Source organism: Vulpes vulpes, chromosome 1, assembly GCF_048418805.1.
Source record: "Vulpes vulpes isolate BD-2025 chromosome 1, VulVul3, whole genome shotgun sequence".
NCBI lineage: Eukaryota > Metazoa > Chordata > Mammalia > Carnivora > Canidae > Vulpes > Vulpes vulpes.
In genome coordinates this window covers 23,344,511-23,359,608 of record NC_132780.1, presented here as the reverse complement: position 1 = coordinate 23,359,608, position 15,098 = coordinate 23,344,511, and the positions used below count along the sequence as shown (strand labels likewise).

Sequence of the window (15,098 nt, the reverse complement as noted above, 5' to 3'; positions counted from 1 at the left end):
AAGCTGACAATGATAAAATGCTGGCAAAATGCCTGTTGACTTTGGTGGGAGGGACAGTCCCATCACAAATGTGTGACACCAAAAATAAGCCCATCGAGGAGGTTCAAATCAGGTTGAGAGGCTGCTGTGCAAGATCAGAGAATGGAGGAGGCCTCCTGAGGGATGAAGATAAAGGTTGAAGTATAGAACATGGGAAAAGGCAGATTCTCCACACACACTTCTACAAACGGGTTTCAGCAAAGCCGTTAGAAATCTGTCAATATTATGCAGAAGAGTATGTTCAGGCCCAGGAAAATCTAATTATAACAGAGTAGCCAGTATTCAAGGACTATTTAAGCATATGTTCTGTCTCATAATACATTAAGTGGAGACCAACACTGAAGAGCACTGAAGAGGGAATGGTGAGAGGATCCAGTAAGAGGTGGACAGAGAGGTGGGGCAGAAGCAGGGCCAGCCAAGGACAGAAGTTAGAGCAGAAGTGACAAGAGAGTTGAAGGTGTAAAGATGGATGTATTCATTCTCTAGGGATGCTGTAACAAAATACCACAAACTGGGTGGCTTAATACAACAGAAATTTATTGTCTGACAGTTGTGGAGACTAGAAGTACAAAATCAGGGTGTCAGCAGGGCCATACACCCTCCAGAGTCTCTAGGGGAGAATCTGTTCCTTGCCTGTTCCACTTTCTGGTGGTTGCTAGCATGTCTCAACTTGTGGCCACATTACTCCAATCTTTGTTTTCCTGTCACATCTCTTTCTCAGACTCCTCTGCCTCCCTCTTGAGGGATACTTGTACTTGCATTGAAGCCCCACACAAGTAATCTAGGATAATTTCCCTATTTTTTTTTTCCTATTTTAAGATCCTTAGTCACATCTGCAAAGTTTCTTCTGCCATATAAGATAACATTCACAGATTCTAGGAATGAAGACATGGATATATTTGGGGGGCCTTATTCTGCCCACCACAGAGCTTTTTGCTTAGCCTGGGGTGGAGTCCAGAACTGGTGGAGCAATAAGCTCTGAGTTGGTCTCTTGGCAAGGGAGGGGCCATCTGTTATGATGAGGCAAGTTCTTGGAGTAGGGACCACCCAGAGCCAGCTGAGTCAGAACCAAACTCCAGCCTAGTTCAGAGAGGAAGAATGCTTTTCAGACAATGTGCACACAACCACTCAGGGAAGGGCACTTGTTTCTGGGCCACACTGGATATCAAAATCAAGAGCCATGAGTAATTTAAGACTTCAGCCTATGTCTTCAGCCCAGGGCATGATATATATGACAACACATATTGACTGTTGCCACCAAGTACACTCACCCAAGCCTTGGTGTCCAGGATTTTTTTGGGAAACAGTAAGGAAGGCATGCAGCACCCATGTAACTGACTTAGTTTCTCAGTCTCTGGCTCCTCCAGAGACCAAACCAATGCAGCATGGCCTGAAGGGCCCACCTAAATCACTTTGTTGGCATAGTTGGCCTATGTAGATCAAGGCTCCAGGTATACAAAAACACTCTTTTTTTGGAGGTGGGTGACTTCATAATGATTTTATTGACATAGTAAAAAATTATTTTCCAACAAAAGTTTTGAGCCTACAATAAAACCTTTATGTCAAAAATGACCCTCATGCCAGGAGATTAAAGCATACTGCAAGCCTTTCAGAAATGCCATTTTCAGAATACCTTCTGATGATTATTGGTCTCTTTTTTTCTGTAAAGTTCTATAGATAATATATTTTTATTACATTTTTAAAATTAAAATCAATTTGCCAACATATAGTATACACAAACCACTCTTGTTAGGTGCCATATTAATGCATGGTAGTACAGTGGACAGGGCTGACTGCAGTGGCTCACCAAGGCTGTGGGACAGGGTAGGTACTGGATGAGTCATGCTTCCACTACAGAAACAAGCCGCCTCGGTGCCTCACTAGGTTCCGGAATCCATGCCAGCTGGCATCAGACAGCAAAGAGTAAGGGCAGCTTATCCAGTTTCCTGCACAGATTTCTGATTTCTAACACATTCAGCAACAGGCCACCTGGTCCCTAGCATCTGTGCCATCTGCTGCCACCCTGCCTGCACTCACCCAGCGGTGATACAGAAATACTAGAGATAGCTGCAGGAAGGTTGTTTGTCCAGGTCAGAACCACAATGTTTCAATCCCAGTCCTCTAACATCAGGGGGCAAGAGGCCAGGAAAAGAGTCAACTGTTCTAATGCCATCACTCTTGACACACATCCTTCCACCAACACCCATGGCTCCATGTTTCCTCTCTTCCTTAAGATTTGGGGGCCTTGGTGGGCCTGGGTGGCTCAGTCGGTTAGGCATCTGCCTTTGGCTCAGGTCATGATCCCAGGGTTCTGGGATGGAGATCTGCATCAGGCTCTCTGCTCAGTGAGGAGCCTGTTTCTCCTGCCTGCTGCTCTCCCTACTTGTGCACTCTCACTCTATCTGTCAAATAAAATCTTTAAAAAAAAATTGGGGGGCCTGGAGACAGGTAAGAATGAAGCCCTTTCTCTCCTTGGTTCTAACATACTCCCTACTTGGCTGCTTCTTCCTTGCCTCACCCACACTCACAAAAAAGGTGACCTGGGGATTCATCCTGAACCAAAGGCCTGGGACTCTCTCTTGAGAGAGCAGGTCCAAGAAGTGGCACAGGCCTGCTTGGCTAAAGAAGACAGAGGACTGTGCTGGCGACTCCACTTTAGTAGAGTTCTGGCCTTCAAAATGACCACCGTGTCTCATGATCTTGTATTCATTCACACACTCAGTCTGAGAATATGGTATCCAATAGCATCTGGGGGAGATGATAGAATGTGACTTCTGAGATGAGATCATAAAAGGCACTGTGTCTTCTTCGGCTTTGTTCTCTCTTGGCTCACTTGCTCTAAAGGAAGCCCATTGCCATGTCCTGAGGACACTCAAGTAGCCCCCACCCAGGATTGCTACAAGTTCCCCCAAGGCCCCCTAGTTTGTGTGCAGGTGTTAGTGAGGAGGGAAGCCTCCACTTATGGAGAGAGAACTTTGACTGCAGGGCTGGGGGGAGCAGGAGAAAAAAAACAAGGCTGCCCCTCCAGGACGTGGAGTTGAGGGGAGAAGGTAGTTTGCAGAAAACTCTCTGGTTCTGGTTTGAATCCATGCCCTGCCTAGCCTGACAGCCTCAGTTTCCCCATATGTTAATCTGGACACTGCCACTCTCAGGGTCTAGTGAGGGCCCTCCATGGCCCTTATTCTGTTGGCCTCAACACAAGATGCCCTGACAGCTAGGACCAGTGTGGTGTGGGCAGTCACCTCTTTGACTCTCATGAGGAAAGGCTGGCCTGATCCCTGTAGACTGGATCATGTGGTGTCCCTCTGGGTGCAGGGAGAGGGGAGAGCTAAGGGAGAACCTGGGGAAGGTTGGGGGCTAGGGAGGACCTGGGGAAGGTTGGGGGCTCCATGACTTTGACACGGAAGGCAGTGTGGCCAAGATGATGGCCCCTCTGCTCAGCTTTCTGGATGTCATCTGTCATGTGAGGGCCCTCCTTGTTCCTGAGATGCCCCAGTGCACCCTTGGTATACAGAAGGTGCTCAATAAATACTTGTAGATTAACTAATTTTCCTTGCAAGTTAAGTGTTTATTGTCACCCATTTTACAGAATAGAGAACTAAAGTCTGGCATCTCCTGCACCATGTCAGGCACTGAGGTTGATTCTGCCTCTCTGGGTATTCACAGGCACTAGGACCAGGAGGAGGATCAGGCCTGCAGCAGAGGAGGGGTGGTTGTGCTGCAGGGATGACGTGGGCAGACAGAGGGCTGGGAGGGCAGAGCTCTGGGTGGCCAAAGGGTGAGGAGGAGTTCCCCCATCATCCTGGCCCCCAGGTGATTTTGGGAAGCCCCTTTGCTCATAGGCAGTGGGTGAGCAGGCATCGACATAGTAATTAGCAGACAGGAATGTTCAGGACCCCCGAAATCTGTCATCAGCCTCATTTTAAGGGGGGAGAAAGGAGAAACTGAGGCCTCAGACTCCCAGTTGGGAGAATAGAGAAGCCGTATTTTCCCTAGCTCCTAGGAGGAAGCTAGTTAGGACAGGGCAGCTCTGCCCACTGCCCTCAGCCACCACCTTACTGCCCCAGGTCCCTCTGCCTTGATGCCAGCTATTTCAAAGATACAGCTCTCCTTCCAGGCAGCCTTTCTTGAACATCCTCAGAGAGCATTTTCTCTCTCCCTTCTGTGTACCACCAGCTAAGGGTCCCCTTCTGACTTCCCTGGCTGGGCCCAACTCCTCCCCACTCTCTCTCCTAGCCTGGCATGGAGGAAGGAAGGGACAAGAAGAGGAATATCTGAGATCCTATGGTAAGCTGCATAATGGCCCCCAAAGATAGCCAGATCCTAATCCCCAAAATCTATGAATCTGCTACCTTAAATGGCAAAATGTACTTTGCAGATGTGATTAAATTAAGATGTTGCTCTGGGGAAATTATCCTGGATCATTGAGGTGGACTCAATGTAATCACAGTGTCCTTATAAGTGAATGAGAGAAGCAGGACAGTCAGAGCTTTGAAGATGTGCTGCTGCCTTTGAAGATAGAGGAAGACAGGATGTCTGGCTGACTCCTGATCTTGGGATTGTGCGTTTAAGCCCCACAGGGTGCAGAGATTACTTTAAAAAATAAAAATAAAATATGAAGATAGACGGGGATCGCTGAGTAGCTCAGTGGTTTGGCGCCCACCTTCGGCCCAGGGCCTGATCCTGGAGTCCTGGGATCGAGAACCGCATCGGGCTCCTTGCATGGAGCCTGCTTCTCCCTCTGCCTCTCTCTCTCTGCCTCTCATGGATAAATAAATAAAATCTTTAAAAAAAAAATGAAGATAGAGGAAGAAGCCAAGGAATGCACCTCTAGAAGATGAAAAGAAATTCTCTCCTGGAGCCTCCAGAGGAACTAGCCCGGATGACACTTGACTTTAGCCAGGTAAAAATGATTTCGACTCTTGACCTGCAGAACTATAAGATAATTAATGTGTGTTGTTCCAAAGAACTTGGTGGTAATTTGTTAAGGGAGTCAGAGAAAACTAATACAGACCACCAACCCTGCTCCTGCCTGACCAAGTCCCCTCACTGTATGAGCTGGGCTATGGCTGCCCAGTGACCCAGCACACTGGTCTCAGCCCCTGTGGATGACACTGGAACCTAGATGTGGGACAAGAACTGGTCTGGGAAGACACTTCCTTGGATGTCCTGATGTCCCTCTGGCTTCCCACCTGAAAGCAGCAGCTCCCATCAAAAGGAGCTCCACTGACATGCTTAGATCAGGGTGTCTACAAGCTAGCTAAGCCGAGAGTGCCCACAGGCATTCCCAGGCTGTCTCTTGGTCACCTGCAATGCTGTCACTCCCGAGAAAACTATTTGGCACCCCCTGTATGCCAGGCACTGAGGACACACATGTAAACAAATCAAACGAGACTCCAGCCCATGGAAGTAACCTTTATCTCTGGAAAATGCTGGATTCCTACCCACTATGCACAGAACCCTGACTTTGGATGAAGTGAGACAGGATGTGGGCTCCAGAGCCTGGGGGGAAACAGAACTGTTCAGTTTGTGTTGAGGATGACAGCTATCTACCCTGTAATGACTAACCCAGGAAGGCTTCTGAGAGGAGGATAGGAGCCCAAGAACCGCCCTCCCTGTAGGCTGCTGCCCAGGGCTGAGGCTTCACCTAGGGGAACAATAGGGCTGCCAAAAAGGTTGATGGGAAGAGGAGGTGCAATAACTGACCCTAAGAAATTAATGAGTGGAAATGGGAGTGACGCGGGTTCCAGCATCTAGGAAGAGAGGCCAGAATGTCTCCTAGCAGCCCAGGAGCACCCACTCCCCAAATCATGTGGCACTGACCCAGAGGGCAATCTAGGCGTCTTTGAGCCTTGGTGACCAAAACTGCCCCACAGCATAGCTGGGAGGATCCCAGAAGCTGTGGGCCAAGGCAATAGTAGAGGCTACTTTGAGGCTTAGACCCTATGTGTCCCTCCTCAGCCCTGGCCAGGCCACCCCTGTCCCTCCAAGCCCAAGCCCCAGCCACGAGTGCAGAGAGACAACCCAGGACCAGCATGGAAACAGCTGGATCCCACCCAGACCCAATCTGCATGCAGCAGAGTGGAAAAGAACTCCACAGCCTTGGCAGGGGTGGGGACTGCAGTAGGCCAGGCAGTGAGATATCACTAGAGACCAGCAGCAGTAGCGGCTTTGCCACCAAAGACAGGACCTGTAGTGAGGTCAAAGGATGAGTAAATCAGAGCCTTCAGCCCTAGTTGCTAGCTAAGGATGCTCCCCTATGGGCCTGATGATGACTGGGGGTGCACTCAGTAGGACTCTGTAGGGCCTGATGGTGCCTCTAGCAGGGTACCTGCAGGATGTTGGACGTTGGTCAGAGGGGCATCCCAGCTGGAGTCCCTGAGATGAGTATCAAGGGTACTCCCAACTGGACCCTCATGGAGACCTGGTTTAGGAGTGCCTCCCAGCAGGACCTTTTCAAAGATGGGGGTCAGGGTTGCCTCAGCTGGATGCCCATATTGACTGGGGTCATGGGTGCTCCCAGAGGGCCCTTCTGGGAATGAAGGCAGGGTTGCTCCTTGGGAGGGTCCCTGCTCCGTGGTGATGATGCCTGGAATGTTCCCTCTAGGCCTCCCTCATAGAAGTGAGCGCTTTCAATGCACCGTGCTGAGGCCTCCTCTAGGATCATGGCAAGTGATCCTGGCAGGGCCCCACCAGGAGGACAGGGAGGTCCCCAGGCCTGGAGACAGGACCTGCAGCACAGATGCGTTTACTGTGGCCCCCACACCCTCCTCCTGCTCCAGCCCCGCGGGGCCCTGCCGGATTCACCCTCTGCCCCCCACAGGCCATCCGGGGGCCTGTCCAGAGTTCCCTGGACCTTGGCTGTGTCCTCGGAGACCCCCTCAGGCTCCAGCACGTCTTCCGCAGCCCCGGGCAGGGCAGGGTCCTGGTCGGGGCCCACAGGGCGCGGTGTCCAGGCAGGGGTCCAGGGTGTCCCCGTTGTGGGCTGTGGCGGGAACCAGGAGAACCCGGACGCCGGGGCGAGCGCCACGAGCTGGGGCCGTGCGGGACCAGAGGAGGTGGCGTGCGGGATGAGGAAGAAGATGTAGACGCCAGAGACGACGAGGCCCGCCGCCACCAGCACCGCCAGCGCCACGGCCGCGTTGAAGGCCCAGGCCGGGCTGGTCCAGGAGAGGCGGCGAGACAGTGGGCGGCCGAGGCGCAGTGGCGGCGGAGGCGGCGGCGGGCGCGCTGCGCGGAACTTGCGCGGCCCAGGCGGGGGCGGCGGCGGCCGCAGGTAGAGCAGGCCGCGGCGGCGGTCAAAGCGCACGGAGCCCTGGCGCGGCGGCGGCACGTGCGCATCCCGGGGCAGCAGGCCTGGCTGCGTGGGCAGAGCGGGCAGCCCTCGACGCGGAGCCAGGCGCGTGGGTGCGCGGCACACCGGACAGGCCACCGCGTCGCCGCCCCCCGCCGTGGCCAGGGACAGGCGAGCCAGGCACTCGAGACAGAAGACGTGGCCGCAATCCAGGCACTTAGGCAACTTGAACACCCCGTCGAAGGGAGACACGCAAATGAGACACTCCACTGGAGACGCGGAGGGCAGGATGGGGCCCAAGCCTGGGCTGCTGTCCCCTTCTTCCTCCTCGCCGTCGTCGTCCTCGCCCCCCTCCCTGCTGGGGGAGCGGGTCGCGGAGAGTGAGCTCGGGGAGCTGGGGCTTGAGCCCTGAGGGGTCCGGGGGCGGCGGAGCCACGGTGGCCGAGGGCAGGGCATCTGGACGGAACCTGAGAGGACAGGCCGTCAGCCAGGGAAGGAGGCGGAGGGAAGGGAGGAGGGTCTGCGGAGGGTCGGTGGCTGGACTCTGGAGGGGATGGCCCAACTCAGATCGGCGGCTTCCAGAGAAGCCTTGTAGAACCCAGGAGCAAAGAGGATGGGAACAGTGACTAGCACAGAGAGAAGCAGTGTGTCCATGTAGAAGTCAAGGAGGAATCAGGATGGAGGGGGTGGGGTGGTGGTGGAAGAGATGGGAGGACAGAGGACTGGGGGCAAGGACCCAGGGGGCATGGTAGGTCCTAAGCTACAGACTTGGGGTGAGGGAGAACGGCAGGGAGGAAAATGGAGTACCTGTTACCAGGAAGGGCCCCAGAGAAACAATGTGGAGGATCCAACAAGGAGAGAACAAAGAGCAAAGATAGGAACCTCCAAGAGAACTAGTTAGACTCTGGGGGCGTATATATACAAGATTCCGGGAGGAGCAGATGGACAGGACATCCAAGCCTCAGGACTGGAGCCCAACAGCACGGAGCAATGATGGAAGCCAGAGGTCCCCCACTGGACAATGACAGACCCCAGTTGGCTTTCCGGCCCTTCCTACCTGTTGGTGCTTCTCCCTCTGGCTGGCAAGTCTCTGCCAGTTCTGACCCCAGTCCTCTGCCTATGAGCAGCTACATTCTAGGTGCCCCTCCCTGCAAGAGGGTGCTGCCTTGGTACCACTCCCTCCAGATCCCAGGTTCCCAAGGTACCTGTCAGACTTGTCTGACTGCCTGGGCCCACCCCTAAGACAGGTCCCTCCAGGATGAACACCAAGCCTGACCTTGGCCGGATGTCGGGGGCAGCAGAATGGTGATGGATGGCATAGGTGGACAAGCCAGGGAGTCTGGCCCCATGGGTGGGCAGTAACACTCTCCCCCACCCCCCAGTCTTCCAACATGTCATGAATCCACTTCTAAGCCACTGGTGGAATCAGATGATTCTGGTGTGGCAGTGGGTCTGTGGGATACCGAGGGTCAGGCTGCAGTCATGATTACACAAGAGGCAGCCTGGATCCCCTGGGGGAACCTAGCCAGAGCAGAGGAATCACTGGAGTTCTGGGGTGGAAGGTGGGCAGACCCCACAGTGGACTGGACAGAGCTGGCCCCTGCCAGACCAGCGGCCTTAGGTGCCTCTTCCTGGGGCTGATACATGCCACTCAGAATGGTGGGTTGCCACCCAGATCTCCTGGATAAACATCAAGTCCTTCCACAGACTAGAGTGACATATACACAGGACAACCCCACCCCTCTCATTTCCAACACCTGCTGGAACACTACAGGTGACCAGGCCTGCATCCCAGGCTGCCATGGTTCTGAGTCAGTGGTGCTTTCTGAGCAGAGTATTTCCCTAGTGAACCCGGGTTCCCACAGACCAAAAGACATGTCAGAAATGTAGGCAGCTCCTCAGGACACTGGGGCCATCCCCACTCTAGCTCCCAGAGCCCCACAAGGACAGACACTGGCACAAGTGGGTGAGCTGCCCCAAGGGCAGACAGGTTTATTGAAGCCACAGCCAGGTGATCAACGGTTAGACTTGGCCACACGTTCCAGCTCATCCTTCTTCTTGATAGCATAGGAATTGGAAGAGCCCTGCAAGGAGATAGATGGTTAATTCTGAATGTTGGAGAAGCCTCCTCTTGAAATGGCTGCCACCCCAGTGTCTTTACTCACCTTGGCTGCATTGATGAGCTCATCTGCTAGGCACTCAGCAATAGTCTTGATGTTCCGGAAGGCGGCCTCACGGGCACCTGTGCACAGCAGCCAAATGGCCTAGGGAACACAGGTCAGCTAAGCCTGGGGACAGGGGATGCCCCCAAACTAGATAGGGCTGGTGTCCTCCAGTACCCTGTGCCCCTAACAAAGACTGGATATCATATTACCATCCACTGGCCCAATGACACAGGACAACATAGGAGGAGCCCACAGGTTCCCCAGGTGAAATGCTGCCAGATTTGGGATCAGAATAAGGGCCACAAAACCGAGGGTAGACACAGAAGCTGAAGCTGGGTCCCTGATTACAGATTTAAGACCTGCCACTGTAGGGAAATCCAATGCAGTGTGTGCTCTTGACCTGGACCCTTGATTGAAAATGGACAACTATAAAGGGTATACTGGGGACAGCTTCAGTGACAGAACATGAGATAATTTTATCGCTGTTAAATACCTTGAGTGATGGGCGGGGACAGAATATCCTTGTTCTTAGGAGATATCCAAGGAAGTCTTAAAATGGTTAGAATGCCTACAACTAATCCTCAAAAGGTCTGCATAAAAAAAATACATACCCACACACTGTATGTAAAAATAAACAATCAAATGAAACTGTGCCTCAGGCAAATGTTGCTCAGGAGAGGGGCCAGAACCAGAACTTCTCCTGAACATGATGGAAATGCAGGAAGGCTTCCTGGAGGAAAGGACACTCCAGGTAAAACACAACAGGCAGGATAAACTGTCCCTTGTCCGAGTTTCTGCTGCAAGCAGACCCACACCAGGGCCCAGTGGCTATTCCTGCCCATTCATGTGTGTGCTAAAAAGCCTCAGGCCTACCTGATTCACACGGCGTAGGGGGGACACATCGACAGCCTGACGCCTCACTGTTCCAGCTCGCCCAATGCGGGTTGAGTCCTCCCGGGGACCACTGTTAATAATGGCATTCACCAGGACCTGCAGGGGGTTCTAGGAGAAGGCAGCCATGAACCTAACATCCAGTTCACATCCCTCCCCATCTCCTTATACCTAAAACCCAGTGGACCCTGTCATGCACAGCACAGGGCAGCTACCGGCTTTAGGGTATACTAAAGGCATTCTGTGCCTCATCAGGTCTCAGAGCCCTACCTCACCAGTGAGCAGATGGATGATCTCGAAGGCATGCTTGACAATGCGCACAGTCATGAGCTTCTTGCCATTGTTACGGCCATGCATCATCATTGAGTTGGTCAGGCGCTCCACAATGGGGCACTGTGCCTTACGGAAGCGCTTGGCTGCATAGCGGCCTGCACTGTGGGGCAGGTACTTGGCATACTTCTCCTTCACTGCAATGTAGTCCTGGGGCAGCAGGGAGAGGGGATGGAGGACCATGATCAGGAGCAGGATGGCCAGAAACCAGAAGGAATGAGCACCCACTCTGGATAGCCCCATCCACCTGTGGTCGCTTGACTGTGAGGGCCCTGCCTGCCATAAAAAAGTAATATTCTAACAAGTGAATATCAAGTCAGTAAAAAGAACACTTCCTTTATAATGGGAGGGAGGGCCATGGAGAACCACAATCATAGCTCAGAATCTCAGCTTTAAGTGTTCCTCAAACTCTACACTATGGACATTTTAAATCAGGTAACTCGGGATCCCGGAGTGGCTCAGCGGGTTTAGTGCCTGCCTTTGGCCCAGGGCGTGATCCTGGAGTCCCAGGATCCGGTCTCATGTCCGGCTCCCTGCATGGAACCTGCTTTTCCTTCTGCCTGTGCCTCTGCTTCTCTCGCTCTGTGTCTCTCATGGGTAAATAAAATCTTAAAAAAAAAAAAAATAAATGAATCAATCAATCAATCAGGTAACTTGCTGTCCTGTACACTGGAGAATGTTTAGCAACATCCATTATGCTAATAGCAGCCCTCAGTTTTATTTTATTTTTAATTTTTATTTATTTATTCATGAGAGACACAGAGAGGCAGAGATGGAGGCAGAGGGAGAAGCAGGCTCCATGCAGGGAGCCTGATGTGGGACTCAATCCCGGGTCTCCAGGATCACGACCTGAGCCAAAGGCAGAGGCTTTAACCGCTGAGCCACCCAGGCATCCCAGCCCTCAGTTTTAGCGCCCCAAAACTGTATCCAGACATTGCCAAGTGTCACCTAAGAGGGGTGAGGGAAATCACTCCAGAGAACCACTGTTCTAGAAGAATTATCCAATAACCCTTCCTATATATACATTATTTCCCTAGAAAATACCAAAATGTTATGGGGGTTTTGGAATCAGAGAAACTACATGTATGTGAAGAGGACTACTGTCAACTGTTCCACTGTGAAATACACCCAGACGTCATTCTATCATTTAACACGAGAGGCCCCACACACAATGTATTTCTAAAACACAAGGAACAACAGAAAAGGAACACAATTCTGATATTAGAATGACAGCCCGGGGTCTACCCTGGAGAAAACCACCTGCACAAATAGGCAAGTAGATAAATCTCCATGCAGGGCTTTACACCGGGCAGGAAAAACCACAAACACCAAATGTCTTGGCAGGGTTTGGTTAAACTGTCCAGCTCTGCAGTAGAGCCTTGCACATCTTCCAAGATAAGAGAATTCTGGCACAATTTTGACTTCTGCTTCCCCAGGCCCTAAGAGAGCACTAGGGAAAAATGAAAAAAAATTTTTTTACACTTTTAAAAGGTTGCACACAAAAAAACTAAGGACACAAACACATATGTGAGAGAGACTATACGTGATTTACAAAGTCTAAAATATTCACCACCTGGCCCTTCTAAGTTTGTGGACGTTGCTGAACAAAGCCATGAAGGAAACAGATCTACAAACTATCCAGGGTAAAAAGCAAGACTGAATCTTCCACTAGGCATAGTGCCTTGACCCCCACGGTATATTTTTATTTTTTAGAAATAGAGGCTTTTTTTTTTTTAAAGATTGTATTTATTTATTCATGAGAGATAGAGGCAGAGGCACAGGCAGAGGGAGGTGAAGCAGGCTCAAGGCAGGGACCCTAATGCGGGAATCGATCCTGGGACTCCAGGATCATGCCCTGGGCCAAAGTCAGGCGCTAAACGGCTGAGCCATCCAGGGATCCCCCACGGTGTGTTTAGAGACAACAAAAAATGTCCTAATTTCTTTTAAAATGAAAAAGTAAAAAATAAAAAAAAACAACAACAACCAAAAAAAAGACAAAAAGACGGGCACCTGTGGGCTCAGTGTTTGAGTGTCTGCCTTTAGCTCAGGTCGTGATCCTGGGGTCCTAGGATCGAGTCCCGCATCAGACTTCCCTCTGCCTATGTTTCTCTCTCATGAATAAACAAAACATTAAAAAGGGAAAACTCTATCCAATCCAAACTTTGTCTTTATACCAAAGCAACCACAAATGTAATTTCTTTTTTTTTTTTTTTTAAGATTTTTATTTATTTATTCATGACACAGAGAGAGGCAGACAGAGGCAGTGGGAGAAGCAGGCTCCAGGAAGGGAGCCTGACGTGGGAATCCCGGGTCTCTAGGATCACACCCCAGGCCGAAGGCAGTGCTAAACCGCTGGGCCACTGGGGCTGCCCCTATTTATTTCTTTTTAATGAAGGGCCCATAAAAGTTCTAATGAGGCCCAGTGTAAAACACTTAACTAGGGATTATGATAAACTGGGAGGACTTCCACAGATTCCTGATTTCAAAACCTATTAAAAAGCTACAGTAAATCAAGACTGTGGTACTGGCTTAAGGATAGCTTTATAGACCAATAGAAAAGAATTCAGAGTCCAGACATAAATCCACGTATCTATGCTCAACTTATTTTCAACAAGGATCCCAAGACATTCAATAGGGGAAATATTAATTTCAACAAATAGTGGTGTTGAGATACATTTATACAATGTATAAAAGATTTAAGTTAGACAGCTTATAGCCTATATTTGCTAACTAAAATGCACAAAACTCCAAAAACAAAAACCAAATAGGGCTGGGGCAACTGGATCTCCACATGCAAAAGAATGATCCAAAACAAAACAGCAGCAACAAACAACAACAAAAAAACCCAAAATCGGGGCAGCTGGGAGGCTCAGTTGGTTAAGCGTGCAACTCTTGGGTTCAGATCAAGTCAAGATCTCATGGGTTGTGGGACCAAGCCCCAAGTCGGGCTTCTCTCCCACAGGGAAATCTGCTTGGAAACTCTCTCCTTCTGCCCACCCCACCCCCATTCTCTCTCAAATAAATAAATCTTAACAAAAACAAACAACCACAAAGAGAAGAAACAGAACATGCACCCAAAAACCCCGTGGGATGTGATGTTACCACTGAGAAAGGAACCACCTTGTGTAGCAACTGATGAGCAAATCACAAGGAAGAAATGGACTGGTGGGTGCTACAAGTTCCAAGTGACCTCCCCTGAAAGATTTCATGTGTGTCCCAAAACCCCTAACTGGGGAGCACAACCACCACACCCCCCCTCACCTGCAAAGAAATGTCATTGATCTGAACATCATCAGTGCTCCATTTCCCAAAGAGCTTGATGTCAGGGGTCTCCGCCACTGCTGGTGCAGCTGTCTCCCACTCGGTCATCCTAGGAACACAAATTGTCAGAGCCCAGATAAACCCCAATTGTGAGGCTGGCCCACGCGCTGTAAACTAGGAAATTATGTGGAACCAAGAAAGGCTGTAAACATCTGGGTCCATCTATCTTAGTCCTAGAAAAACCACTTAATGTAAGCAAGAAGCACGTCTTTTTCAGCAAGGACCCCGAGGACCAACGTCTGGCAGGCCCGGGTCAACTGCTGCGGCAGGGACTAGATCTCGAAAGGAGATGCCAAATACCCCAACACTGCATCCGCCTGAGATCAAATCCCAGCCATGACATTAACGAAGAGCCGGGCTTTAGACTCTGCTTCCTCTTGAATAAAATGGAAACGCTAACCTGCCATCAAGGACCACTACGCGAATCAAGGCAAAGGCTACGGTGCGTGCCCGACTCCAAGGAGATACTAGGGACTACTAGGAGATACTCAAGAGAAAAGCGCGTACAGGCCAGAGTGCATCAACTACCTAGGAATAACGGAAACTTCCTATATCGACGCACGATTGCAGGAACCAAACCGGTATTCCCGAGCCCCGCTGTGGGGCAAAGCTACACGGGTGGCGGGGCACCAAGGAAAGCCTAACTTTCCGGCGCCTTCGCGTCCCTCAGCGCATTTTCCGGAGAAAGAGGAAGCCCCCGAAGGGAAGCCCCGGGCCTCGGGGGTCCCTCATGGCTCCCCAGAAGACCCTGAATCACTCCTCGGATCCCGACCCAGCGACGGCCTCACCTGAAAACGCAGCCGGGCCGTCACAATCGAACCGCGTGCACCACGCGCCGCCGTGGCACAGACAGGAAGAGACCGCGAATCGCGGGCCGAAGCTTTTAACTAGGGTGAAAACTTCCGGGTCAGTGGGGACGACCCGTGTGCAAAAAGACATGATATACTCAAGGACCAATCTGGAACAAGAATGTAAAGGTGCCCTCTGGACCAAACGGAAGACATAAATCCCCTGCGCATGCGTACTTGCAGAAGTGTGCCCACAAGTGTGCCTGGCGG

At 51.3% G+C, this 15,098-nt stretch overlaps 2 protein-coding genes across 3 annotated transcripts; both read right to left on the bottom strand.

Moving 5' to 3' along the window:
* Nucleotides 1-6,787: 6,787 nt before the first annotated feature.
* On the bottom strand, nucleotides 6,788-7,789 carry RNF225 (ring finger protein 225). The gene has a single exon (XM_025984472.2). It carries the CDS (start codon nucleotides 7,787-7,789, stop codon nucleotides 6,788-6,790), a length of 1,002 nt encoding a protein of 333 aa, XP_025840257.2.
* Nucleotides 7,790-9,296: 1,507 nt separating this feature from the next.
* Nucleotides 9,297-14,959, bottom strand: RPS5 (ribosomal protein S5). Of its 2 annotated transcripts, none has more exons than XM_072760480.1 (6): nucleotides 14,829-14,959; nucleotides 13,981-14,089; nucleotides 10,660-10,995; nucleotides 10,372-10,500; nucleotides 9,499-9,597; nucleotides 9,297-9,417 (listed from the first exon to the last, which is right to left on the bottom strand). In XM_072760480.1, exons 2-6 carry the CDS (start codon nucleotides 14,086-14,088, stop codon nucleotides 9,349-9,351), a joined length of 741 nt encoding a protein of 246 aa, XP_072616581.1. In that variant the 5' UTR covers nucleotide 14,089; nucleotides 14,829-14,959; the 3' UTR covers nucleotides 9,297-9,348. The 2 variants fall into 2 exon arrangements, with proteins under 2 accessions (XP_072616581.1, XP_025840250.1); XM_025984465.2 differs by having other exon boundaries at nucleotides 10,660-10,869.
* Nucleotides 14,960-15,098: the final 139 nt, after the last annotated feature.